This window comes from Ictidomys tridecemlineatus, chromosome 11 (assembly GCF_052094955.1).
Source record: "Ictidomys tridecemlineatus isolate mIctTri1 chromosome 11, mIctTri1.hap1, whole genome shotgun sequence".
NCBI lineage: Eukaryota > Metazoa > Chordata > Mammalia > Rodentia > Sciuridae > Ictidomys > Ictidomys tridecemlineatus.
In genome coordinates, this window is record NC_135487.1 from 53,727,964 (window position 1) to 53,755,747 (window position 27,784).

General features: G+C 38.2%; 1 protein-coding gene across 2 annotated transcripts; it reads right to left on the reverse strand.

The window, feature by feature from the left end:
* Positions 1-3,526: 3,526 nt before the first annotated feature.
* Rpe65 (retinoid isomerohydrolase RPE65) lies at positions 3,527-24,909 on the reverse strand. 2 transcript variants are annotated; one of them, XM_021731077.3, is made up of 15 exons: positions 24,801-24,906; positions 24,044-24,118; positions 22,849-22,931; positions 21,037-21,187; positions 19,514-19,621; positions 19,274-19,415; positions 15,912-16,059; positions 14,473-14,554; positions 14,107-14,239; positions 13,862-14,001; positions 13,114-13,243; positions 6,464-6,578; positions 6,273-6,367; positions 6,055-6,166; positions 3,527-4,861 (listed from the first exon to the last, which is right to left on the reverse strand). In XM_021731077.3, exons 1-15 carry the CDS (start codon positions 24,809-24,811, stop codon positions 4,710-4,712), a joined length of 1,677 nt encoding a protein of 558 aa, XP_021586752.1. In that variant the 5' UTR covers positions 24,812-24,906; the 3' UTR covers positions 3,527-4,709. The 2 variants fall into 2 exon arrangements, with proteins under 2 accessions (XP_021586752.1, XP_005332414.1); XM_005332357.4 differs by lacking the exon at positions 24,044-24,118 and having other exon boundaries at positions 24,801-24,909.
* Positions 24,910-27,784: the final 2,875 nt, after the last annotated feature.

Here is a 27,784-nt window from a genome sequence, read left to right on the forward strand (position 1 = left end):
CAGCTTAACCTTTTGTCTTTATCTGCAGGGTTGAAAGTTCTACCACATCCTCACTCCAGCTAGCATGAAGGAACAGAGAGGCAGGGGAGGATACTGTTAAGGAGAAGTCCCAATTTCATGCTTGTGCTTACATCTCATTGTTTAGAAGTTACACATAGCTGCAAGGAAAGCTAAGATTTATTATCATTATACGGAGCAGATTTATGCCTCTAATGTTCAAGGGCACTGGTTCTTAGAGGTGTCTTTTTGTTTGTGAGCTTTTTTTTTTAATTTCTTGGCAAAGTTTTGCTATAATTTTCACATTTTTTTCTTTTCTCCAATGCCAGGCCAATGTTTTCCTTAGTTCTTGTTGCTGTAAATAAAATTGTATCTTCAATTATGTTAAAGACTTAACACTTAGTACCTCAGAACGTGATCTTATTTGGAAACAGGGTCTGTATAAAAAAATCAAGTTAAAATGATGTCATGAGGTAGGCACTAACCCAGTATGACTAGTGCTCTTATCAAAAGGGAATTGTGGACGCTGAGATACACATGCACAGAGGGAAGACAGTGAGAAGACACACAGGGAGAATGCTGTCTGAAGACAGAGGATCAGTTTTTCTGCCACAGGCCAAAGAACACATAGGGCCACCAGAAGCAAGGAACAGGCATGAAAGGCTTCCTGTACAGGTTTCAGAGGAAATATGGCCCTACTGACACCCTGACTTCAGATATCTTGCCTCTAAAACTGTGATATAATTCATTTCATTATGTTAAGTCATATGGCTTTTGGTATATTTTATGGCAGTGATAGGAAACAATTATACTTATCAATTACTGAATTCAATTTTCTTGGACCAGCAATTTCAGGGGATTTGCTTTTGTGAGTTTCAGGAGGGTTTCATGGGGCCGAGATGGTGTTATAACTTCACACTGAATACTCTCTTCCTTGCTGCTCCTTTGGAAACAAATTGGGGGACTCTGTTTTGTGTTTGTGTTTGTGGGGTTTTTTTTTTTTGTGGTATTGGGATTGAACCTAGGGCCTTGTGCATACCAGACATGGTATCTACCACTGAGGGACATCTCCAGCCTTTCCATATTGATTTTTGCATGGCACTTGCATTTTCACAGCTACTTTGAAAAACCCAGTGTTGTTAGTCTTTTGTCAGTGTGAGCAAAACACCTGACAAGGACAATTTAGGGGTTCAAAGGTTTGGTCAATGGCCTGAGGTGAGGCAGAACATCATGGTGGAAGGATGTGTCCAAGGAAATTTGCTCAGCTCATGACATCCAGGAAGCAGAGAGAGTGCAAGGAGCCAGGAACGAAATATTTAATCCCCAAGGCCACTTTCCCAGTAATCCTCATTTTTTCCACACATTGCACTTGCCTATAGTTACCACCCAGAAATCGATTCAAATTACTGATTCCTCAAATGGATTAATCCACTGAATGGGTTATATGTCTCATAATTTAATCATTTCATCTCCTGCATTAATACAGAAGTTTGAGGAGACAACTCATATCCAAACCATATACCCAACCTCTTAAAATGGCATCAATAGGAAGGTAGTGATGGAAGGCAGAAGCTGTGAATTACCTTAGCTAGTTGATCACAGTATCCAACAGAGACAGATGGTATTTGGAGTTAGATCTCAGTTCTGTGTGAAAACTTGGCCAAGTTATTTAATTTTGTTGAGTTTCATTTTTCTCTTCTGCAAAATAGGATTACCAAGCCCACACACAGGGAGGGCTCTATAGAGATGAAATGGTGGAATCCCAAGCATAATAAGTACTTGGAACATGGTAACTATTTTTCAAGAAATATTTTGGACCAATAATAACTGGTAGGAGTTAGCAAATCATCACAAATTTTATTTATGCTCAGACTTGGTTACTTAGTAGAATGATCATGGTTTTATTTGAAGAGAAAATTGAAATCATTAGGAATATTTCAGTGGCATCAAAAACCAAATTTTCAGGCAGAAAGCTTTCCATTTCAACATACAGTTCAGTCTAAGTTTTATTACTCTTTAGGAAAGTAACTTGGCATTTCTTTCTCATTTTTTTTTTAACTGGGGATTAAACCTCAGGGGTGCTTAACCACTTGAATCATTAAGCCACATTCACAACCCTTTTTATTTTTTGAGACAGAGTCTCACTAAGTTGCTTAGGGTTTCGGTAAGTTGTTGAGGCTGGCTTTGAACTTATGATCCTCCTGCTTCAGCCTTCAGAGTCACTAGGATTACAGGTGTGAACCACCATACTCAGCTCTGTCTCATCTTTAAAATAGTGAAGACAGCACCATGTTGAATGTAGCAATAAGAACAAAAGTGCTTAGTGCACAGTAGTGTGAGCTTCTTTTATCCTGTTTTTCAGAGTTAATTTTCCCATTGAGACAGAGATTTAGCAGATCTGGTGTTCCTTGGGGGATGTGCCTACACTCTTCCTCTCAGGCTGAAAGAAGAAAACATTTTATTCTTAAACTGGACTGTAGGCTGATGAAGTCATACTGACACAAAATTTTTGGAAGATAGTTTCCCTTTGATGTCAGTTGGTATTTTCTCCTTTAGAACATAGTACAGAGACTCTGTCTAGATTGTTTGCCATGAGGTAGTTATCAGTTAAATCACCTTTTGATGAATTATGCCAAAGTTTTATTCTTTTTCCCCTTAGCTATAAGATTCTAAATAGCTTGTTATTTTAAAAATAGCTATTTATTAGCAAGTTGATTTACATTAATTCAGTTGTACTTTTTTTCCCTTAAATTAGATTTATTTGTTTTTATATGGGACATAGTTCTCTCAATCACCCAGATGGATGGCATTTTCTTTGAAAGAAGTTTCCTTAATTTATTCAGTTTGAATTTATAAGTTAACCTTTTCTGTTTGAGTTAAGTCTTCCTCATTCTGATTGAAGTTTTTAAAGCTCACATTCCGTCTTTGGATTTGTAAAGCAGATCCTAAGTTCTCTTGCTATAATATTAGCAATGATGGTGATGGAGAATTCCAACTTTGGTGAAATGCTTTAATAGAATGATACTTTAGTCAAATCTGCCTCTGTCCCTTCTTCATACTGTAGTCATCTCAGAAGGGGATCTTACTACAGAGGGAGATGTGGATACCCTGAATTGTGACTCTTGCTTCATGGAGAATGAATGGGAAAAAGCCAAGGAGTGAGTGATTGGCAAGTGAAGGAAGTGACAGTTGTAGGAATTCTCTTAAATTCAGACTTGAAGTCTAAAACTTAGCAATTTTTTTAGTAATTTGTTTTTTGCATTTTGTAAAGAAATGGAGAAATACCTTTCTTTGTGAAATTCTGTCCATGTGCTGTCTAGGGGCAAAAAGCGCTGGACTGATGTTTATTTACAGTGAATGCTCTACATAATTCTCTGGCATTTTCCCTTTTCATTGTTTGATATTTTTATTTATTTCTAAATTATCCACAGACAAATAATGATTATATTAAAAATCTGCAGGGAGAAAAAGATGAAAAGACCAGTACTCAAATCTTAATAGTAACTGAATTTAGAGGAGCACTATGCAATTTTACTTTCTAAATTTTATTTCTATATTTAGATTTGCTTTAAGAAGTATATTTCAACAGGTATTTAAAATTAAAAAATGAGTTTTCATCTTATCTAAATAGAGAAATCAAATGGATGTCTGAAGTACCCTGGTCAATCTGTTCCTTCAAACTATTTTTACCTAGTCAAGCATGACGCTGATCATTTTAAATATGATATGATAATATGTAATGCTTGTGGGCATAAAATAAATACAAGTATTAAGATATAGAATATAATTTGCTTGCCACTATCTATTCTTTCTTGTGATCTATAGCACAGAAGAGAGCAATTTAAATACAAAGTGTTTAAAATGTGTTAATATTTGAAAGTTAGTGAGTTAATTTTTTTCTCTGCCTTCCGTCAGATGATTGCACAGTGCTTAAATATAATGAAAAAGAAGAGGCAACATAATATAACCCCTCAATATTATTCCACACTCAGATTTTAATTTGATATTTGTATTTTATGCTGCTTTAAAAAATTAGTCACTACTAATGTTTTACTTGTGTTGGCATAAATAAGCTTTAAATATATAACTTAATCTCTGAGGTGTTATTTGATTGAGAGGCTGCAGTCAATGAGACATAGGTTTTTTCACTGCAAAATCAGAAGTGGTAGCAACTGCCAATATTTAATGGAATTAAGCATGGAATTGAAAAAAATTGAACAAAGAGATTAAAGTTCATTAAGGATCTTTAAGCAGTTACATATACACAGAGCAATTGCTATGTACTCTTAAATGATAGTCCCTGGAAATTTTGGTTTTACTTTAGTAATTAAGCCTTTTTGCCTTGACTCAGCAAAGCTACATACAAATAAGGTATGTAGAAGACTTTGGGTTTTAAATGTTAAAAAAAAAAACATTAGAGCAGATAGCTAAAATTATCTTTTATATAGGAACAAAAATCAGTTTAATAAGTCCACATTAATTTCTTATTTGATTGCTAAATATTAAAAGAATTTTTCAGTTATGGTCTATTTTATCAAGAAAATACTTTTTTCTAAAGAGATTGTTTGGTCAGATATCTTCTATAAGACATTGAAAAATTGTGTGCATGTGCAAGTTAAAAACACAACATATAGCAGGCTAAAATTGAACAAATTTGATTGCAGAACTGAAGCTAGTTTTCTTAGTTTTGTCACCATAAACACATCTTATGCTCAGGATTTTTTGAACAGTCCATGAAAGGTAACAGGGATGTTAATCTCCACTTCAGCCCTGGCAACTTCACTCAAATCCTTGGCATTCAGAATCAGGAGGTATGCAGGCTTTTGTCCTGCCCCGGGGCTCACCACCACACTCAGAACTACACCTGTTAATCAGAAGTGCATAAGGCAGTTTTAAATTTAAAAGAACCTAGGACCATGAATTACATGTAATTGAAATAAAATCAGAGGTATTATACTGTCAAAGAAAAACAGACTTCTTGTTTTCTTTTACCACTTGCTTCTCTGACCACCTGAAGGGGTCTTTAAAACTTTTCCTTCTTGAATTATAAGCTCCAAGAAGGGAGTGATCATGTCTGTCTTGCTCACAGCTATTTCCCAATATCCTACTACAATGACTAGATCATAGTAAGTGCTCATTAAGTACTTATTAAATGAGTGGATCTTTGTTCTTATCTATAACATAAGAATATAACATTTGTTCTAACTACTGAGAAAAATTGTAATGATCAAGTGAAAAACATGTTAAAAGACTAAAAGCAATAAGGTATATTATAGCCATAATTCCCAACATCTATGTGGATGCTGACTTCCTTCCAACAAAATGAGAATAAGCCTTTTTGTACTTTTGTCTGAATGGGAGATATATATATATATATATATATATATATATATATAATTATATATATATATATATAATTATATATATAATTATATATATATAATTATTTAGCATGAAATGGCTCAACAATTATTTATGTAATTTCTCTGTGATTTCCCATATTTTAATTCCAGAGAGTGTTATCTATCTCTCTGTCCCTGCTAATTAATGGCTAACTAAGACTAATACTTGGTAATGGAGTTGCTGTTTTATAGGCGGTGGCTAGATCTTTTCTAGCCCATGTTTACTAAAAGAAAAATCAAAACTAGAGTCATAGAGCTGTACTCTCATTCTCTTTATATGCTAGAAAATTCTGCTTCCCTTCCTATAACACAATTTCTTTTCAGAAATGTATCTTGATGAGGAGGGGGTGAATACCCGGATGGAATTCCTGCTGCCTGGCTCCTTTCTTCCCCTTTCCTGCATCTAGAGCAGACACTGATGCCCCAAAAAGATAACCAGATAGTGCCTCAGCATTTTTCCATTAGTAATCAACAAGATTTGATCATGAGATGAAATTCATGTGTGAATATGTTTAAATTCTTCAGGATTGTCCCTTCCTAGTATTAGGATCATTTTTGAACATTAGAGAATAATCAACCTAACTCTTCTCATAAGGACCTTACTCCCAGAACTCTGATCAGAAGAGGGTTCAGATATATTCATTTCTTTCATTACCATCATCTTCTTCCAAGGCCTCTGGGTGAGAAACAAAGATGGGTTCTGATGGATATGAATCCGGCTCTTGCCATACCCAAATTTCTTTAGTTTTGACATTCAGCTTACAGAGCTGCTTGTAAGAAAGAAAAATCAACTGATCAATCCGTCAATATGCTTTATTTGCCTAGCATATGACTCAACTCACTGTTCCAATATTAGAAAGATGCATTAATTACCCTGTCTGGAACAAAGTGATTCAAGCCAAGTCCATAGGCGTACGTATAAGGTTTCCCACCATACTTCTGGTAATTGATCTGAGGAAACTCAAATGCTACAAAATAGAGCACACACTTAGGAACACTGAGTTCATCTCTCTGAGTGGAACATTTGCTCTTTTCTGAGTGAGGAGTTCTCTAGATCAACTTACCTTGACGAGGCCCTGAGAAGAGAACCTCAGGTTCCAGCCAGATGGTCTCATCGCTGCACAGAATCGCTGTGGCTGTTGTGTTGGGGAGTGTGATCAAATTCTTGCCTGTGTCAGCCTGAGAAAGAAGATAACAGAAACCTCAGTGAGCAGGAAGCAACTCTGGAACAGCCGTATGTGCAGACTTCCATTTTATCTCCTGTTTTTTCCTCAGGTCAATGTTCAGGAAAGAGCAATGTAGAAAACTAGATGAGGAAGCCTGGGCTGTGTGGGCAAGCAGTCTGTGCCTGTGCCAGGCACCAGCTGGGGGCCGCTGGAGAAGTCACAGAACCTCATAGGCCCTCAATATTTTGTAGAATTATTCTCATTTTGTACAATAAGCCTGTCTTCAAAGAACATTTAGGACTCCAAGGAAGGACCTCTGCAAAAAAATCCATGATAAATAAGTAAATTATACTTTCTGCAGACCAGCAAAGATGTGGACTGCCTGTGGGATGAAAGAGTATCTATCTATTTTATAGTTAGGATACCTTTTGGTTTTTTGAAAAAATCTATGCAGTTATGTTGCCATAAGGGGGTGGGGAGCAGAAAGAAGAAAGAAAGAGGACCACATGGTTTTTAAGAGCTCTTAGAACATGTAAATATGTGTGAGTACCCCCCAACATATACATGCAAACACTTCAGATTATTTCATGAAAACAATGAATACCATGAGCTTTTTCTAAGAATATATTAATTTATTAATATTTTCATGAAATATGTAATTATATGTTTACTTGTGTATATGCTTTTAGTACTTGATTATGAACTCTATTCTAGGCATTTGGGATATTTCAGAAGGTAAAGTCCCTGTCCTCATGAAACTCCTATTTAAGGAAGATTAACAATAAATTAATAAATGTACTTAATAAGTAAAGTGCATAATACATCATGAATGTGGGGTGAAAAGAGTAGAAAAAGCAGAGTCAGAAGTATAAAGGTTCCATGAGGCCGAAATTTTAACAGGTGGTCAGGGTAGGCCTCTTTGCTGAAGTGGCATTTGACATAGAACTCTTAGAAGATGAGGAAATTAGCAGTGCATTCAAGCAGAGAAAACAAATGGTGCAAGGCCTGAGAAGTGCCTGAATGTACTTGAGTAGCATCGAAGAGGCCAGTGTGCAGCAACTGACTGAGCAAGGGGGAGAGAAAAAAGAAGAGTGTGCAGATGAATGATGGGACCACACTGTGTAGAGGCATACAGGTTGGTATGAGGACTTGGCCTTTCTCTATAAATGAGTAATGGGAAGCCATTGGAGGTTTCTGAGCAGAGGAGTTACATGCTGTGATTTATTTTTAAAAGAATCACTTTGGCTGTTCTGTTGAATCTTACCTTGGGATTAATGGAGATGCAAGAGAGGTATCGGGGAAACCTGTTTGTCTTGAGAGTAATCTAGTCCAAAGAAAGCCATGGTTCTAGCTAGGCTAACAGGTTCTAGCTGGTAGCACTGGAGTCCGTGAGACATGGGAGATGGAGTCAAGGGGATTTCCTCATGGAGAGAATATCAAAGGAAGAGGGCTGTCAAGCCTAACACCATGGCATCTGGCCTGAACAATTAAAGGCTGGTGTTGTCACAACAAAGGTCATGACTACTGTAGGTGGGAGAAGATGAGAAGTTCAAGTCTTGTCTTAATAATCCTGAGATGCCTAATGGATATCCAATCTGGAGATGGAGATATGGAGTTGGAAATAGGTTATAAAAACCTTACGTATAAGAAAAGGTAGGAAATATAAAAGTAGGCTACTTTAAAGCATTAGTCTATGAAAGGAACTGAATACACAGATAGATGGTAGGGGGGTCGAGGATTGAATCCTGGTGCCCCCAACAAGAGGAGGAACATGTGGGTAGCTGGTTGGGGTAAAAGTAGTCAAGAGAAGGATTTTTTAAGAGCTTGATGAGTGATCAATTGAAATCATAGGGAAGAGATGATCTAGGAGAGAGGGGAGCATGTCCCTGAGTGGGTGAGGGGATATGGGGAGATTAGCTCTGGTTAGGAAGATGGATAATTCAGTATATGAGTTTACATGCTGGTGGGTAGATATGGTAGCAAGAGTCTATAGTTCTTTTCTGATTGCTTTGTTCAGAGGAATAGGAAGCACAATCATCATCCACAGTTGAGTGTGGAGGTGGGAGGTGGGAGGTGATAAAAGTTTGAACAGAGAAGGATGTAGAATATTTAACTAGCAAAATAAGACAGTAAGTTGGGAAATATGGCAGTCAGGTTTGTGGTAATACATTTAAAATTGGAATACTCAATGTGATTGTGTGTTTGCAGCATTTAAGTTTGGATTATGATGTACAAACATGGAGTGGGTGGATATTCCAACTTAATTAGGTTGTGATTTGGGTAGATAAGTTTGATAAGCAGGAAAGAAGCAAAAGAAATGAGATTCTTTGTAAGGGCTTGGTCATAATTATTGACCGTGGAATTCAACTTGAGTGAGGAGGAAGGCAAATCCTTTAGGGGAGTGAGTGATAATGAGAAAGTACTGTGTTCACTGGATTGGAAGCTCATGGCAGAAGTTGCAGTAGGGCAAGTGAATTAATAGACAAAAGGTATGAGTATGTCTTGCATGAAACAGATCATAGATGGAACACAATCATAGTCAATGGCAAGGTAAAGAGCACGACTTTGGGGAGTGAATGGTGAGATAAAGATAACATCAGTGGAGAGGTCAAGCAACCAAGAGGTCAGGTTGTCAGAAGAATCAACTTCAGTGTGCAGACTGAAATCACCAAGAATTAAGGGACAGGCATAGAATTGGGAAGACAGTGACACTGAGCCAGGAAGGAGAGGAAGTGGCAGCTAGTCAAAGACAACAATAATGAGGATTGTATGTATGGGTTTATGTACGTGTCACTTGGCTACCAGAATAGCTGAAATGATGGGGATTTTGAGAGTGGATGGAGGAAACAATGGTATGGAAACAGCTAACAGGAACAAGAACACCTAATTCAACTTCAGGCCAGTGGAACAGGTGCTGTCCTAATCTGCTCTGCTCTCTTTATGCAGAGGAGAAAGTGCCACCCCTAAAAGTTGCTCTTGGGAGACTAGTGTCCTAGAGAACAAGCCAGATTTTATAAAGAGTGTGGAGGGAACATTCTGAGGAAAGAATAAAGGGAATTTCTAGAAATGGATTATGGATTAAGAGTAAATAGTGGAAGATTTTCATGAGAAGGAAGTGATGATCAAATAGGGAAGTAGATGTTGTGAAATGGGATCTCAAAGCACTTAGTGGTGATGTTGGGGAGAAGAGTGTATATAGCTGATATACTTATATACCTGTGTATGGTAAGCACAAAGGTCTGTCAAACCTATTATTTACATGGTTTTAAGCTGACTTATTTTAGTGTTGTATCTTTTTAATCTATTACTAAATTTTCTTTTTATTATAAGAAATCTGTAATATCAACTTTGTCTTCCTCAACAAACCAGATCTTCCCTTCAATGACTTCATTTATCCCCATAGATACCTTTACCCTTTGACTCAGATGTATTTTAAAGATATCACCATTATCTTAATTATTAGATAAAACTTCACTCATTTTATATTCTCAGTCTCTCTTCCTTTCCTTGATCTGTTGTTACCTTTCCTTTTAATTAATGGCCCTTTTATATTTCCTTTCATTATCAAACTTTGGGTAGTCTAAGTACTGCTCCCACATCCTAGCCACCTGCTGCCCCTGAAACTTGGTGTCTACCTCTCTTGCTCTATTCCCTTGAAAATCACCAAATCAAGCATTTATAGTTTTCATTCTTTTCCACCTGTATGTAGCTTATAGCTCTCTTCAACCCCTCTCCTGCCTTCTCCTATTTGGCATTTCCCTTTCTTAGTGGTAATTAGGGCTCTCTTGTGGCTATTTTTCTGGCATGCTTTTTTCTACTACTTTCTGCATATGGTTATTTCTTAAGCTACTGTGTTTGGCTATCTTTTCTTCTCGGTGTTTGCTAGCTACCAAATTCCCCATTTTAAAAGTAAACAATCTTTTTATGTTTCTTTTAGAAAACCTATTCTAAAGTGTGATTTCCTCCCTCGTAGCAGTCTCATCTATTGTTATATATTTGATCTTCATTTCAATACCAGTAACTATCAGCTTTTCTTCTATTCAAAAACCTTCACTGTCTTCCCATTACCTGTCCAGTAAAATGAAAACTAATGATGACCCATGATGGTCAACCAGTGATGACCAACTCTCCTTTTTCCTCATTTTTGAATGTAGCTACTTAAATTATCCTCTTTTATTTTCTTAATTTAAAGATGATTGTGATTTTTACTATTAGTAGTAAAATAAGTTTCCCCAAATCAACTGGCCCATTCTTTCGATAAATGTTTATGAGCATTCAGCTACGTGCAGGAATTGTGGTTCCTCAGGGAAAGGCAAAAGCGCTTGGGTGCCCTGTTGATTGACTGGTGGCCCACCAGGATCCATGTTCTGAACCTCTGGGTCTCTGTATGTCAGTTGCCTATTGAACATTTCTGCTGGGATGACCATAAGGTGTTTCTAACTAGGAATTATAAAATAAATCTTACTCTATTTCTTGCAAACCAGCTCCTGCTACTTCTATGTTTCCAATTCAGTGAATTGTATCATCATTCATCCAATTGCTCTGGGAAGAAATCTGAAAGTTATTCCAAATTCCTTCACATATAACTTGATATTGACTCTTGTGGATTCCACTTCCTACATATTTCTCAACTTTATACTTTCCTTTGTCTCTCAGTTGCTATTTCTTTTATTCAGGTATTCATTGCATTTTATGTGCTCCATTGTATTTATGCTAGTCTCTCCACTGTCCCATCTGTGCTCCATTGATGTGCCAGGGGGACCTTTAGGAAACATACACCCTGTAATGTCATATGCATCCCTAACATTTAAAATACAACAATGGGGCCAGGCATGGTGGTGCATACCTGTAACCCCAGCAGCTCAGGAGTCTGAGGCAGGAAGGTCATAAGTTCAAAGCCAGCCTCAGCAACTTAGTGAGGCTCTAAGCAATTTTGCAGGACCCTGTCTCAAAATAAAGAAATACAAAAAGGGCTGCCGATGTGACTCAATGGTTAAGCACTCCTGGGTTCAATCTCTGGTAGCAAACAAAACAAAACAAAACGAAACAAAATTTCAACTGCCCCTTTTCATTTAAACATCAATCAAAGGCTTATAAAGCCCCTTATACTATCACTCCAGCCCATCTTTCTGATCTCTGTGGCTGATACCCTCTCCCTTAGGCTCCTAATGAACTAGCTCCAGAGACCATGTAACATTTTCATATTAGGTCTTGCTTTTTAAACTCCTCCTTGACTGTAGAAATTCTTGCCTACATTAGTGTCTAACCTTAACCTCTTGCACGTTCTTATTCCTTAAAGAGCTTTTAAGCCTGCTTAAGAGCAGTAGCATCTGGTTCTAAATTGGGTTTCTTTTCCACTACATCTGATATAAGCCTTTGGTTCAAAGATTTACCTTTCACACAGCTGCCTCAATTCTTTTTGTGCAACTAGAGAGCACATAGACATAAAGGAGAGTATTTATATGTGAAAGTTATATTTTTTATGAATTTAGCTTTTTTCACATTAAAAATTTTGATTATAACTCAGATTATTCTGAAAAGATAGGTAGTGAATACAGAGAAGAAAAAGCGATGACTGTGTTGGGGCTCAGAAAACAACATACCAAAATATGCCACTGACTTCTGGGAAGCTGCAAATGCAGGGCAGGGCATTCTCCAAAGTTCTCTTCTCTACCTAAAGACCCAATCTAGCAAAGAGGAAAGCAATTGCCTTAAATCTTTCTGCTGAAATTCTATTTCACTGGGAAGATTAAACTAGTATCACAGAGAAACTGAAAATCAAATACCAGACCTGGAATCTAGAAGAACTTTGTTTCTGGCCATTGTCTATCCTAGAGTCTCAATCATTTCCCCTAAAAATCGTTTTTCTTCTCTACACATGCCTGTAGCCCTCAACTTCCTCTCTGCTATGAAGAGGGTATTTGAATCTCAACCACCAGGCCCTGCTTTGAATTTCATATTTTATAGAGCATGTACATATTAATAAATTTGCATACCTGTTCTCTTGCTAATCTATTGTCAGTTTGTTTCAGTTACCAAACCTTCAGAGAAGAAGTTTGAACTTCCCTACAGCAGTCTAATGCTATTAATGATTTTTGTCCTCTAGTGATATTTTCACATTAATAGAAAACCAAAATAATTCACTGATTACCCTACAAAGTTATTTTTTCGATACTTCATTGCTCCAAAATTTCAAATATTTCAAGAATGCTGTTGATAAAGGATCCTAGAAACCAGCGGGTCTCCACTATTCACTGAGAAAGTATATTTTTAAAAGGATTTTGTAACTGAAATAGCAGCAGATTTAGAATCACAGAACCTGGTTTTGTCCTGGCTGTGCTGCAGTTGGCTTGTGCTAAGTTAGATCACTCTTCTGAGCTTCAGTTTTCTTGTTTGAAAAACGAGGGGAGTTTAGTCAGTTTATGTTTAAAGTTCCTTCCAGATCTGAAATTTTAATACTATATATATATAAACATGAAGCCAGACAACATTTGTTAGAGAGATGAAGCATCCTGGTTATATCTGAAATCCGTGGGGAAAAAGGTTACCTTGTCGATATTCAAAGGTAGTACATATCTTCTAACTTCCGGTTGAGGAGCCTTTCTGGCATTTTTTTTTACCTCTTCCCAGTTCTCACGTAAATTAGCTAAATATAAGTAATTATAGACGAATTCAAATCTGCAAAATAGGAAGTCAATCATGAACACAGTTATAAATAATTTTAGAGAGACGATTCTTGACTCTTAAAAGCACACGTTCTTCACCAACTGCTAATGACACAGGTGTATTAGAGTACTTTCCTCTAGCCCATGCTGGGTGAAAACAGACAAACCTGCCTTGTGGTTATGTTTTAAAAGCAGCAGCTTCAGATACTTTCTGCTTTTCTGCTTTTCTGTCAACACTATATTTGTGTCTTTAGGAGCTATTATGTTTTTAGTGACTTGGCTAATTTGAAAAAAAAAAAGTGTCTCTTTCTCCCAATTTCAGAGTGAGTAGGGTTCAAGGCTCCTTAGAGATCTTGCTGGGTTTAAGAAAGTTTAAGTTCATGTCTCAGGTCACAGAACCTTTTATTTTCAGGTCTGATACATGGACCTAGTTTGTCTTCACTGATCCCTGGTGTGTATTTCTAATACTTAAACTCCATACTGCTTTTTCAATTACACCTTGTGACTTCTGCATATCTCTTGCTTTGTGAGATGTGATTTGGGTTGAACATTGAAACTAACATCTCTCCAAGAGCCCCTTATGGTCCAGAAGCTGCTGGAGATGGAACATTTACCCAATATCTTCTCTTACCCTTTCCAGCAACAGAGGTCCACAATCAGAAACCCACTGTCTTCATAGGTGTTGATGTGATGGAAGAGGTTGAAGGAAGAGGTTCTGTATTTATTATTAAGGTATTTTCTTCTTTTTTTGTCAGCAATATGAAGCCAAACCTTGAGAAGTAAGGAAACTATTTTGATGCATTTAGAAAGGAGAGAAGTGTACATTATGAAACACCTTCTTCAGCATCAGCAATGTGACAAATAGATCAGACTTACCCCCATGGTTTCATTGGACTCAAAACAGTCCATGTAGTTGGCTCCCCAAAGACTCCATGAAGAAAGGAACTTGAACAAGTTAATTTTGACTGGTGTCTCCACAAAAACGATGTAATTGGGGGTCAGACCAAAACTGAAAAGGAAATGGGCTTGTGAATTGAAGGGCTGAGTCTCAATGCACAAAGAAACATCTATACACAAGGTATGTTTAGCTACATGAATCAACAATGCCTACATGAAATTAATTATTTTTAAATTTAAATTTCTGCAAGAAAACATCGTGATCAGAATTGGTATCAAAAGGTAGGCAAAGCAGATCTTTAAACTTGAGTTTTCCTGAAGATTCATGGCAGGCCTTCAAGTTACCTATGGACGTAAGATGGCTTGAATCGGTCACTGCAGGGGAATTGTACAACGATCTCTGACTTGCTTATTGGATCTTCCTTGTCTGAAATAAAGTGGTTTTAAAAGGCTTTGGAAGAGCCTCTTATTTTTTTTTTAAAAAAATACAAAGCATTTAGAACAGTTTATACAAGCAAAGAAATACATTTTCAGATATTGAATTCAGAGGTTTTTCTCAGTCACTGTCATCTCTTAGGAAATTTCACATGAAGCTGCAATCACCCAGGAAAATCCAAATAGCAGCAGATTTGGAAAAGTGAACTCCAGTATGTCTGTGGAAGAGTGTTATGGAGTCACATTTCATGACAAGTGGAGATGGATTTTAAGTCAGAGGCAAAATTTTGGTATGGTCAAAACGCCTTTTATAGCATCTTAAGATGCCTAAATTACAACGTAGATGGGTTTATATCCACAACCCTATATGATAATTCTTATGCACATTAAAGTTCATTTATTACCAAGTTATTGGTCTTCAAACCTTAGTGTGCATCAGAAATACACATAAATGATTTCCTGAAATTCTGACTGTAGGTCCTTCTCCAAAGATGTCTCATCCAGTCTGCTTGAAGTGGGGCTTAAGATTTCTATTTCTAACAAATTTCCAGTTGATGCTGCTGGTCTGTAGTCTCCTCTTTAAGAACCATACTAAGACATACCACTTCAATCTAATGTATGAAATATGATGTCAAGAGCTTTGTAATGTTGTGAACAACCAATAAAAAAAATGATCATCAGAAGCCTGTATGTCAGGATATGAACCTCCTACACACATCCAAGTAGCCAATGAAGCACAATATGTCTGAGATTAGCCTTTCAGGGTGCAGAAAAAAAAAGACATACCAAAGAAAACTTTACATGAATCCAAGTCTATCATTGAGAGGATTGTCAATGGACCTGATAATGAATGGAAGTTGAATGGAGAATTTTTGAGTGTCCTACTTTAAATCTTTTTCTAGACTTGTTTTTAGTTTGGGAATTAAACACAAAATATTCCACTTTCATATATATATATATATATATATATATATATATATATATTACACATATATGTTTATTTAATTTTAAATTTGCTTGGCCCATGAATAATTGCTCAATACATGTTTGCTGAATTTGAATCTAAATTGTACATGATAAATCCACATATACACTAGTTGATGAAACACCATGGAAGAGAACTTGACCTCTTGCTTTCTGTGGTTTCAAGTTGTCACCTCCTGTTGTAGTACCTTTGAGCATTAGTATCCCGATAGCATATCCTGTAGTACCTTTGAGCACTAGTATCCTGATATATAGGGATGAGAGCAATTTTTTAGTTTGAGAGAAATTTAACATCCCATATTTTCAGTAGTTTTTTCCACAATGTAGATACATATTTTCAGAAAAAGAAAAACTGATAAACTCACCTGCTTGCAGTGGAGGAATCTTTACAATATTGTAGGCAATTGAAAAGTTTTTCCCAAAGCAATTACCAATGTTGTAAACGGTTCCATCACTTTCAATGTGGGGGTGGGCAGTGGCTCCGTTGACTGAGACATAGTTGCAAAGGTCAACCTATGGGAAGGAGAAAAAAACACCATCCATGTTAAGAGAAAGAGGATCACACCTTTGTCCCTAGGTCTCATCCCATCATTAACCCCTTGCACCCTTGCTATAAGTACACTTTGTCTTTCTTTTCATCTCTCTGGATCCAACCCTCTTTCAGCTTTGCCTGAAGTCCCACCATTAGTGCAAAACTCTCCTCTGACCCCCACATGGACTCTGAAATCTGGAGTTCTATGACTGTGTTCATTCCTTGAAGTATACCATACAGTGCTCTGGTGAGTTTCTTTTTGCAACTACATCTTGATCTTTAACAATGATAAACTTGAGACCTGGGACTTCTTTATATGTCTTTAATTGTACTATATTGAATTGTGTAAAATTCTTGCTATTTGATAATTTTTCATAATAAAAATTACAATTTGGCATGGGACAACCTAAATACCAAGCCCAGTGTGTTCAACATATGTATTTGGAACTGAAAGGAACTTTGGGATTTATCTAGTATGCCAGGCACTGTGCCAGGATCTAGGAAAACAGAAGATCCTTACTTTTAAGAACTTTGGTCTAGACCTATCCTGTCAATAGCCAGTAGTTATGTGTAGCAATTTAAATGTAAATTATAATTAGATAAAATTTCAAATTTAGCTCCTCAGTCACATTAGCCACACTTAAAGTGTTCATTAGCATTGGAAAATGTGATCAGAGAACATTTCCATCATTATAGAAAGTTCTATTGGACAGCACTACATTAGACAATAAGCTTTCATAAAAAGGACAGTGAGTGCAACACAGTACCTGCAGAGAAATGCTATATAACCCAGGCTGGGGGATTAGGCAGCTTCCCAAGCTTCCTATTAGCCCCCAGTTAATTCTTGATGGTGAGTAGAAGTTAACCAGGCAAAGAAGGTGTGTGTGTTAGGAAGCAAGAATCCTAATGTGAAGGCACAGAATTATGAAATGCATATGCTCTCTGGGCATTACCAGGTTATGCAGCATGGCTGGTGTGAAGGTGTGAACGGAAGAGGAGAGGTGAGAATGGCCAACACCTCCCCAATTGGACTTTCCCTCTGAAACCATGGGGGACCTAGATTGAGTAGCACATGAATGTTTGCATTTCAGAGCAAAGGCTTCTGCTGCAGTAAGGAAATTATACTTAAGGGCATCAGCTGGAGGCAAAAGTATTGACTAGTTGGGAGGTTATGTCAGTTATAATAAATAAAAATTTTCAAATTATATTTTTATGTGAAGTCAGGGTACAGTGGTATGCACAATGGGACCTATAACAAAGTTTTCTGGAGACATATTACAGCTTCTACATTTCCAATTAAAGTACTATGTAATGGGAATATGGATTCATTTCAGAGCAAATTAATCTTTTAGAAATTCAACTTCACTTCTTCTCTAAATGATCCGCACAAACTTGAACATGGTTATACACATATCAACAGGAAAGAGCTCTTTATACTCCTAATAGCTTTGGGAGTATATGTCAAGATGCAGTAAGTATGTCTGTCAAGAATTATAGATCAGTATGTGATATTGAGACTCAGTGTTGGGGCTATTTTTCCTTTCTGTTACCACTGCATTTGTAGCTCTGATATTTTCAATTATTAAATTTACTTTTAGCAGATATATAAAAGCATAAAAATTGTACATATTAGTGGGGTGCCATGTGATTTACAATATGTGTATATGATGTCTAATGTTTAAATCAGTTTAAACATATCTATCTCCTCTAACGTCTATCATTTCTTTATGTGAAGGTATTCTAAATCCTTTCTCCTAGTTTCTGAAATACAGAGAACTTTATTGTTATCTGTAGTCTTGAATTCCATTACTGATCTCCTAGCTGGTATATGTATTTATTTTACTCTCCCATTCAGCCCACATGTAGCTTCTCAATTAAACATCCTAAAGTACAGCTCTATTTATTCCACTTCTTTGAGTTAAGACTTTCAGTAGTTTTTCATTAGCTAAGCAACTGATTCTAAATTTTTAGTGTGTTATTCAAGCTTTTAGTTTCACCCTATCCTGTTCTCCTTGACGTTACATACTCTAGATGAGTAGCTCTGGTATGGGAGTGTTGTTGCCCCCTACTGGGAGATCTAGAAATGTCACAGGCATTTTGGGTTTGAGCAGTGATTGAGAACATGACTGGCATTTAGTGGATAGGTCGGGGACACCAAACCCCTATGATGCATAGGAGAGCCCCTACAGGATGAGTCACCTCTTGCCCAGTGCTGCTAGTGCCCCCACTGAGAAACACTGCAATTCTATCCCAAAGAGATTACTTTTGGACATGTTTCTTATTTTCTGTGCCTTCCCTCATGTTACTATTCCATTCAGATTGTCCTTTCTCTAAATTCACCGGACCTGTACTTGCCTTAAGATTGCAGCTCAAATGCAAATTCTTTGACCCCTGCTCGATCTGTCCTTGCTCAGATCCTCAACTACTGCCAGAAATAATTTCTTATATGTGCATTCTTAGAAGGTTTTTCTTTTCTTAAAGGACTCATCACATTTGATGTTTATTATAATTTGTATTCTTGCTTCATTTCCTCATCTAGATGTTAAGCTTCCTCAGGGCAAGAATGCTGCTTGGCAAGTTGGTGTCAATAAATATTGGTTGAAATTGTGAGTCTGTTTTAAGGACTATTGCGTTGAAATTGCCTAAATTCTCAGAAAAAAAATGTTACTTTCTAATATGACTGATATTTATATATGGTATTTAAGATATAGCATTATTTTTAATAAGAAATGTCTACAATAAGAAGCAAATTAGTGCAACCTATTTTTCTAGAACCATAGAAAGCAAGGTTTCAGTATTAATAGCTATAAATTTTTGAACACCCAGTAGGTTCAAGTTCCATGATAGCCTATAAAAGCCTTGAAGTTTGGGAATCATGTTGATATATCTCTTGTATCTGGCAAAAGTTCTGGCACATGGAAAGCCCTTAATGAATATTTGTATCACAAATGAAAAAAAATGAATGAATATATTAGGCATTTTATATGTTTTTTCTCCAATCCATATAAATGTTTAAAATATTTCAGATGAAGAAACAAAGTATGTCCTATATCACATAGCTGGTAGTTGGTGACAAGGCAAGGATCTGAAATTTCATCTTGTTCTCATGTTCTTTCCATCAAATTGCACAGTTGATTTAATTCCAAGTTCCACATTCTAAACTCCTGAGCAACATACCTGAGCACTATGTCCTACCTGCTTAATTGTCTCTAAGGTCTCTGGATTAATCTTTGTAATAAAGTTGGTCTCTGTGCAGGCATAGTAATCTTCCCCCACTGGGTAGACATTTACAAGGGCATTGTCGGTAACCTCCACTCCTCTAAAGTAGGAAAAAAACCTGCAGAAACAAATGAATTATTCAGTTCAACAACTTTCAAGTCATAAGAGAAAAAGGGCTGATGTAAAATGTCTTTAATAACATGCAGTTTCAGAGACCTGGAGAATATATTCTTGCAGGGGTCTGGGAAAGCACAGGTGCCAAATTCTGTTATGACAATCCTTTTCTCAGTCATTGCACGCACGTAGGCATCAGTGCGGATGAACCTGGAGAACATGGAGACAAGAAGAGGATGAACGCAGTCCAAGTGCCACTTAGAATGGTCATTCAGTGTGCCTTCATCAATTCAGAATGGTAAAGCCATCACATGAAGAATGAAGAGTATTGTCAATTCTCAGTCTTGGAGTGACCTCAGGGAAAGAGATAATATCATGCCCTGAGGCTCAATTTAGTCTTTTAAACTTTACAGTGACAGATGAGGAAATTGAGGTTCAGAGAAGTTAAGTGATTGGCATATGTGACCTAGCTGGGTTACAACTCTAGTTGATCAGAGGTGGACAAAGTGGGCTTTCCATCTCACATCTCTTGACCCTATAGGAAGTTCACATAGTACTTCTGGCTTCCTGTAGCTTGTAACCTATCAACGGACCTATCCTTCCTGTGTTTTTATTCAATTTTAGAATTTATTTTGTGGTACTTTTGAAAGTAGGTATTCTTGAATTCAATGAGCAGGCGGATCTGCTGAACCATATCCAAGGCTAGCTGGCAAGGGTTGCCTAGGATTTTTCATATGAAGAGCCAATTAAAATCTGATTTTTGCACTTTTGTAAAGAGGAATGAGGTCTTTAGAAGGCATATGAAAGCTTTATTTCAACTCCAGAATTTGCTCTTATGGCTAAAGTTTTGCTTGGTGTAAACTGTTTCTTTTCTAATACTGTCCAAGGTATCCTGACTAATTCAAATCTCCAGTTATGCTTCCTTTTGATGTTTCTTCAAAATGCCTGAAATCTGTGGTGATCGATAAAGTCACTAAGAGGCCTGAATAATTAAATAGGACAAGGTGTTTCTTGTTGTGCCAGGGGGACTTGCTGGAATGCTGGCTTAGACTTTCAAGCCTTTTAGCAATAACTTCATGTTTTTAAAAAACTACTCTTCCTTGGCCCCTGATGAAATATTTGGTCCTTCCCTCCTTTGTGTCACTCTAGTACTTTCTGATTATAACAGGAAAGGAATCAACATAACTAATGGCCCAATAATAATAATAATAACCATCACAGTAACTTTTGTGTTGACCTTGTGCTTCCTAGGAACAGGAGTGGGGGGGGTCACAAAGGACTCCTTTAATCCTTGTAATGAACCTGTCAAGTAGATGGTATTATTTTCCTCATTTTATAAATGAAAAAACCGAGAATTGGGGTCAATATCTTGCTAGAGGTCACTTATCAAGGCAAGTGGTGCCTGGTAGGTATACGACTTGAAGGCAGGTGTGTCCCAACCCAGACCTCTAGTTCCTAACTTCTTCATTATCTCATGGTAGTCCCAGGTGTCTCTGTAGACACCTGATCTAGGTAGATTCTGAGAAGTAAGTGGGTATAGAGGTCCCCTACTGGTTCAGAAGGTTAAAAGGCACGTGACTGAGGTCCCACTGCTAGGAAAAGGCTGGGACCCTATTCTCTCTTACCTTCTGTGGTATGTGACATGTCCTTCTTTAAAGTCAAACTTGTGAAGGAGGGCTTGCCCGTCAAACAGGTGGTAAAATGGCTCAGATCCAACTTCAAAGAGTCCTGGCCCACATCGAAGGAGACTGCCGGTGAGCCAGACAGGGATCCTGCCTGTAATGAAGTGAAACACAGAACATGGCTTCCTGTTCCTGCCTTGGGGCTGGGTTTGACCCTTCTAAGTTGGAGTAATGGCACTAGCAGCCTGATTGGGCAGCCTCTGCTGGACAAAGTTGGCAGTGACTTTCCCTCCTAGCCCTCCTGCCAGATAACACTTAGAAGGTGTCTGCTGACTGGAATCTCCCTTTTGCTAGGAGACATGGTGGTGGAAAACTTGTCAATGCCCCAGAGTTAGGAGAAGAGGCTAGAAGGAGTGAAGGGAAAGCATCTTGAGGTGAATGGGATTCTCCACTTAAAAAACTTCCCCAGGTACCAGTCTGTTTACTTTTCTGCCCTCTTACTTTTAACACAAATTTCTTAATGCATGGGGGCAGATTAAAGGGTAACAGAATGGATTAGGAGTTGAGATCAGGTCATTAAGAAAGGTGTGTGTACAGAAGAAACATCTAAATGAAACAATAGGGATACTGTTTTTTTGTTTGTTTGTTTTAATGTAGGATTCCATCCTGTTGAGTGTATGAACTGCTGTCCAGATGAAAGTTGACCTTCTGTGGCAGAAATTGCATAGGGCTGAGTGTCAGGACCTGGATTTTGGTGCAGGATGTGCTGCATGCCTTCATTGGGCCTCAGTTTCCTTTTCTGCAAAATGAAAGGTTTCCATAATAGCCCTTAAGGACTTTCTGCTTGCATAGTGAGGTTTATGTCCTGTTATCCTTTTAAAAGTACAGTGTTTGCTCAATTTCCACTAGGATTTTTTTTAAATGGATTATTCCCTATATATCAGTCTCAGCAGTTTACCTGATATGGGATAAAAACTTGAAAAGAATTACCTAAAAGCATAATACTAAGTTTTTATTACTAATGCCTAGATTGTTAGCATCAGAATCAAGTGGAGAAAGATCATTTGCCTCATCCGTTCTAAAGAGGAGGAAAGAGCTTTGCCCAGGCATTGACCCTTCCTGTGAAATACTGAGCAAGGAGACTATATGGATCACATGGAATCTTTGGACAAAGATAGTGATAGTGATAATAACTACCACCTATTGATCACTTTGTATCTGATTTTGGGTTAGTCATTCTATTTATATTACCTCATTTAATCACAACATCCCCATGAAGGAATTTATGGATTTTGGTAGGTGAGGGAATTGAGGTTCAGAAGTTTTAGGTAATTTTTTTTTAGGATTTTCAGATGGCGAAATAATAGAGCTGTGACAATACCTATACCTTCCTGTCCCCAAACCAACCAAATGGGCATGAAACCCACTATCCTTTAATGTACTATTCCCAGATATTTGTCACCAGGCCCTCACTCACACAAACCCTCCAGCAAGAGACTTTATTTATGGGGATTACTATGTGCCAGGCACTGAGATGGGCTCTGTCGACTTGAAGATGAGATAGGTGTAGTCCAGGTTCTCAAGGAATTCCAGTTAGGTAGTACTTCTTTATATCAGAGAAGTAAAGTAAGGGTAAATGAGAGGAAATGTGTTCTTGGGAAAAAAAACAAAAAACAAAAACAAAAAAACCCCTAAACCTCCAGCTTTCCTTTCCTGTAGCCCAGATAGGAAGCCAGTTCTGACAGTGCCAATGAATAGGAAGCCAGAGAAGAGACACCTCACAGTAAACACGATGGCTTCACAGTAGTTACCAACCTGTCACGTGAGCTGTGAGTGGTGAGGACAGTTCCTCTACAGTTTCAAATAGCTTCTTGTAGCCACCAGCTGGGTGTTCCACTCTGAAATGGTAGAACAATGAGGAAGAAGCTCATATTGATACTTCAAGAAGAGAGTCCAGGGAGACAGAGGCAGCACTCCAAGAGAGAAGGCGCCTCAGCTCCATGCCAATGTGCTACTGCCAATCTGGCAAGGAGCACTTGGGGCTTGTGGAGAGAGAGACATACTCAGGGAGAGAAGGGGGGCCCTGCTCAGTGCTCCTCCTTTCAAGTTAGTTGGTCACAGGGGACTCAATTCTGTCATCTGCAGTTTTCCTATATTTCTGAAGACAAATCAACAAATCTGCTCTATCACTTATCTTCCTGAATTTTGATCCTATTCAAAACCTTTCTTAAGAATTGCCCTGCCTTAAATATCAAGAATACAAGTAACAATAAATGTTGGTGAGTATGTAGGAAATTACATTCATACATTGCTGGTAGGAATGCAAATTGGTGCAACCTTTCTGGAAAGGCATATGGAAATTCCTCAAAAAACTTGTAGGAATGAAACCACTATTTTACCCAGCTATCGCACTCTGTACATACCCAAAGGATTTAAAATCAGTATACTAGAGTGACACAGCTACATCAATGTTTATAGCAGCTCAATCTACAATAGCCAAGCTAATGAACCAACCTATGTGCCCTTCAACAGATAAATTGGATAGAGAAAATGTGGTATATATACACAATATTCCATATTATTCAGCCATAAGGAAGAATTAAATTATGACATTTGCCAGTAAATAGATAGAACTGGAGACTATAAGGCTATGTGAAATAAGCCAGTTCCCAAAAGCCAAGTCAAATGTTTTCTCTGATATGTGGAAGCTAACTCACAATGGGTTGGGGAAGGAAAAGAACAGAAATTCAGTAGATTAGATAGACAAAGGGGAATGGAGGGAAGGAAGGGAGTATAGGGAAAAGAAAAGATAGTGAAATGAATCTGACATAATTTTTCTATGTATGCATGAATACACCACCATCATGTTTATCTACAAGAATGGGGTCCTAATTAGAATAAGATATATTCCATGCTTTTATAATTTCATCAAAATTGATTATACTGTATAACTAATTGATTATATGTATAACTAAAAAGAATCAAAAAAAAAAAAAAAGAAAAGAATTACCCTGCCCTATTGACACTCTCTGCTGAATGCATCATTGACTTTCTGGCCTCATGGGGAGACTCGTTCCTCTGGCTCCTACAGATTGGGAGACAACAGCATTTAAGGTCAGATACCTCATCCTTTTTCCTTTATCCATACTATACTATCATTTCTTCTCATCTTCTAATTCTTTACCAATCCTTGAGAACTATAGTATTTTTCTAGAACTAGTCAGATCAAATGATTCTGTATTTTTGCTTAATTCCTACAGCCTATGTTTGCCTCCATGTTATGATTTCTTGGAGTGGGAGCTCTCAGACTTCCTAATTAGAACCACTTTTTTAAATAAGCATTTAATTTGTACCTCATATCATAAGAAGAACTTTGTATGGTCCTAGCTCATTCATAACACAATGAGGTAAGTATTATTGTTATACTCATTTTACATATCGAAAACCTTTAATAAGTTAAGTAGTTTAGACTTTAAAATGTTAAGTGATTTGCTCACAGACACACAGCTAGTAAATGACTCTGAAAGAAGTGGAACCCAAGTCTGCCTGAAATCCTCATGCTTATAGTGCTTCCAAGCTCCGGTCTGCCACACAAACCTCACCAAAATTCTGTATATTTACTTTGATGCATGGAGAAATTCCTGCATCATGACCCAAGGGTTTTCTTTACACAGGTCACTAACCAGTGTCATCTTGTTACAAGCTCTTCATCACCATATAATGCCATTGCTAAGGTATTAAAAAAAAAAAACTCCCAAGATACTTACTGGATAGACATTTTCTCCCAGTGCAGGATCAAGAATTCTGGCACCGACTGAGGAATGAGGGAGCAAGTCCTCAGCCAGGGGCTTTTGTATGCCTCTAAATCCCCCTAAAAGGAGTTATGGCTTTGGGAACCCTTCTCCGCCCCTCCGCTGAAGGAGGGGGAACAGAAGTGGCTTTCAGTGCTCAGATCCTCCTGATGCCTGAGCATTATTTGGGCTTGCTGTTCCCATAACAGTTTCTTGGCTGTTTTCCAGAGTCCTCGATCCGTCCCAAGGAGAATGAGAAGTGGATTGGAAAGAAAGGAACTGTGTGGGAGTGGGCAGCATGGGGCCTGAGCTGATCTGAGTCACCCCACTGGAACCTGGCACCCTTCTCTGATGCCCACACCCTCTACCACTTCTGTGCCTTCATCTTTACCTTCTTCATTTATTTATTCACTCATTTATTTTAAAAAATCCATTACATGTCATCTGCAGACTGGATGGATATTGGTACTGTCCCTCTCTCCATAGATCTGAAAACTCTGTAAGCGCAACAGGGAACTAATAAACCAGTTAATAAAGTTTGGGTAGTACTAGGAGTGGAGAAGTATGGAATGTTATGGAAGCACATTGTAGCAACTCGAACCCTCTCTGGCTACTTTATTGGTACCTTTCAGTGCTTAAAATTTTCCATTGAGGCTGAGGACTCTGCCTGTGTCCTTTCACTGAGGATAAAATTCTTCATGTCCTTGCTGAAGTTTGCCTGTTCGCCATCCTAGCTTCCTGTCTGTTGGTGTATGTTCTGTGCTCAGAGAGTATATATAGAACTATTTCATTCACCTTTCCATTCTCATATTAAGCCCCTGTTATTATTAGGCACAGACATGATGTCCACAGGAGTCTCTGGAAAATTGTCAAGATAAAAACTATCTGCAACTTTAAGACTTTTTGAGAAATGAATGATTTTACATTTAATAAATGGTTATGACTACCAACACTACAGCTGTTCTCCAGCAAAATGGTATAACAATTAATCTGAGCCCTCCCCAAGATAGATAACAGGATCCTGGTTTCTCAGCTTGCCTACAGCCAGGGCATGGTCCTGGCAACTTGGCCCCACCCATCTGAGGCAGGGGGAGAGGTCTCAGTGTCAGCACCCAGCATACAGCTTCAGTGGTACTTCTGGTCATCCATGAAGTCCAGGTTTCTGCACTGAAACCACTCCATAGTGAAACCTATGGTATTAACACTGGAGAGGTAGCTTCCAAACTCCTTTATTCAGCACACAGATGTGCTGTCAGTTGCCTGATATTTAAAGTATTTCTGCACTGCTTAAATAATTGGATTTAGTTTCATTGTTGTCAGCTAGAGACCCAAGATCTAAAAAGTGATGATAGCTTAGGAAGATCTGGTATCACACAGGAAAAATATCTATTTTGGTATTAGAAAGTCCCAGAAAAAGAGTAAGTATCTAAACTGAGATAGGGAGAATATATAAAAGTTGGCTAGCCAAAGGGCAGGTAGAAGAGTATTCAGGCACGGCATGCAGAATTTATAAAGGTTTGTAGGTGAATGTGATGCAGGGAAATAGAAATGAAATTGGACTAGTGATAATCATGGATCCGATTTTGTAGAACATTGTACCATATAAAGAAATCAAGACCCATATCATGAGAGGGGGGTGCTGACATTTTTCATGCAGAGTGGCATTTTATGCCAGGCATGGTGGCACACACCTGTAATCCCAGTGGCCTGTGGGGCTGAGGCAGGAGGATTGCAAGTTCAAAGCCAGCCTTAGCAATTTAACAGGTGCTAAGCAACCTAGTAAGAACTTGTCTCAAAAAATAAAAAGGGCTGGGGTTGAGGCCCCTTGGCTCATTCCTGCTACAAAAAAAGTGGTGTTTTATTAAGACCACTTTTATTATCTTGTCGATAATATATGGGAATGGGAGATCTGGGCAAGATTAATTAGGGGGGTCACTTTCAATCAAGGGAGATGGCTGATGAAGGAGGATGCAGGATATAAATAGTCAAATTCAAGAGATATTTCAGAGAAGGCCTGTTCAAGCTGTGTGATTAGTGAATGTGTTGGGGGAAATAAAGGACACAAAACAAGGATGGCCCCAGGTTTCTGGCAATTCATCATCAGGATACTGCATGCTGTATGAGTGTGTACGTATGTGTGCACACATACAAGCATGCTGCGTATGTGTGATACTTCAGGGATTTAGAGAAAATGCATTCTGATTTTGATTTATTTATTAAGGGAAGAGACCACTGGGAGTTGTAATCATATGAGGGCCTCAAAGGGAGGCAGAGTGAGCTGGACTCTGAACAGTAGGCTGGTGTGGAGAGAAGATGGAGAGAATATTGCTGGTGAAGGATGCAGAGTGAGAGAAGGCAGAGGAAGGGGCATCCTGGAAGGGCATGCACTGAGGAAGGAAGGGAAGCAGGAGAATGACTGAGGGGATCTGATTTATGTTTTGATAACAAATCCCTCCCCTCAGCCGATGGGCTTCCTTGCCTCCACCCTTATTATATGTCCAATGGTGTTTATGTGCTGTGTGAGAGGGATGCTCTTGGGAGTTTCCCGGAAGACTTTCCCCTAATGTGTCCTCAGAACTTCCCCAGCCATTTTACCAGAGACCTTCTTTGAAGAGGAGAATCTGACCTTGTCCCTTCATCACTTAGAACCTTTCAAAAAGTCTTTTTAGGTTACTGGAAGAAGCCCAGGCACTTCAGCACAGCTATGAGATCCTCCACACGCTGGCCCCTGCCTGCTTCTCAGTGACCTCATCTGCCTCTCTCCCTGACCTTTTGTGACCAGCAGTCCCAATCAGTTCACCGAATCTCGCAGACGCTTACTGTTTCATGCCTCCCTTTCTTCACCCAGTCTAACCCTTAGCTTGCACTTCCACCCTTTCTCTTGTCTATCTGGCAAATTTCCAGCTTCTGCCATAACCCTGATGGAACACTGCCTTTCAGTGGTGCCTCATACAGGATGT

Bases quoted from the DNA above. Each gene is read 5' to 3' on its own strand.
- Rpe65 (XM_021731077.3), bottom strand. The intron at 22,932-24,043 runs GTAATTCTTTTC...CTACCATTTCAG, and splicing joins GAGAGTGTCAATAGGGCAGG to AGTGGAACACCCAGCTGGTG. The intron at 14,002-14,106 runs GTAAGTCTGATC...TTACTTCTCAAG, and splicing joins AGTCCAATGAAACCATGGGG to GTTTGGCTTCATATTGCTGA.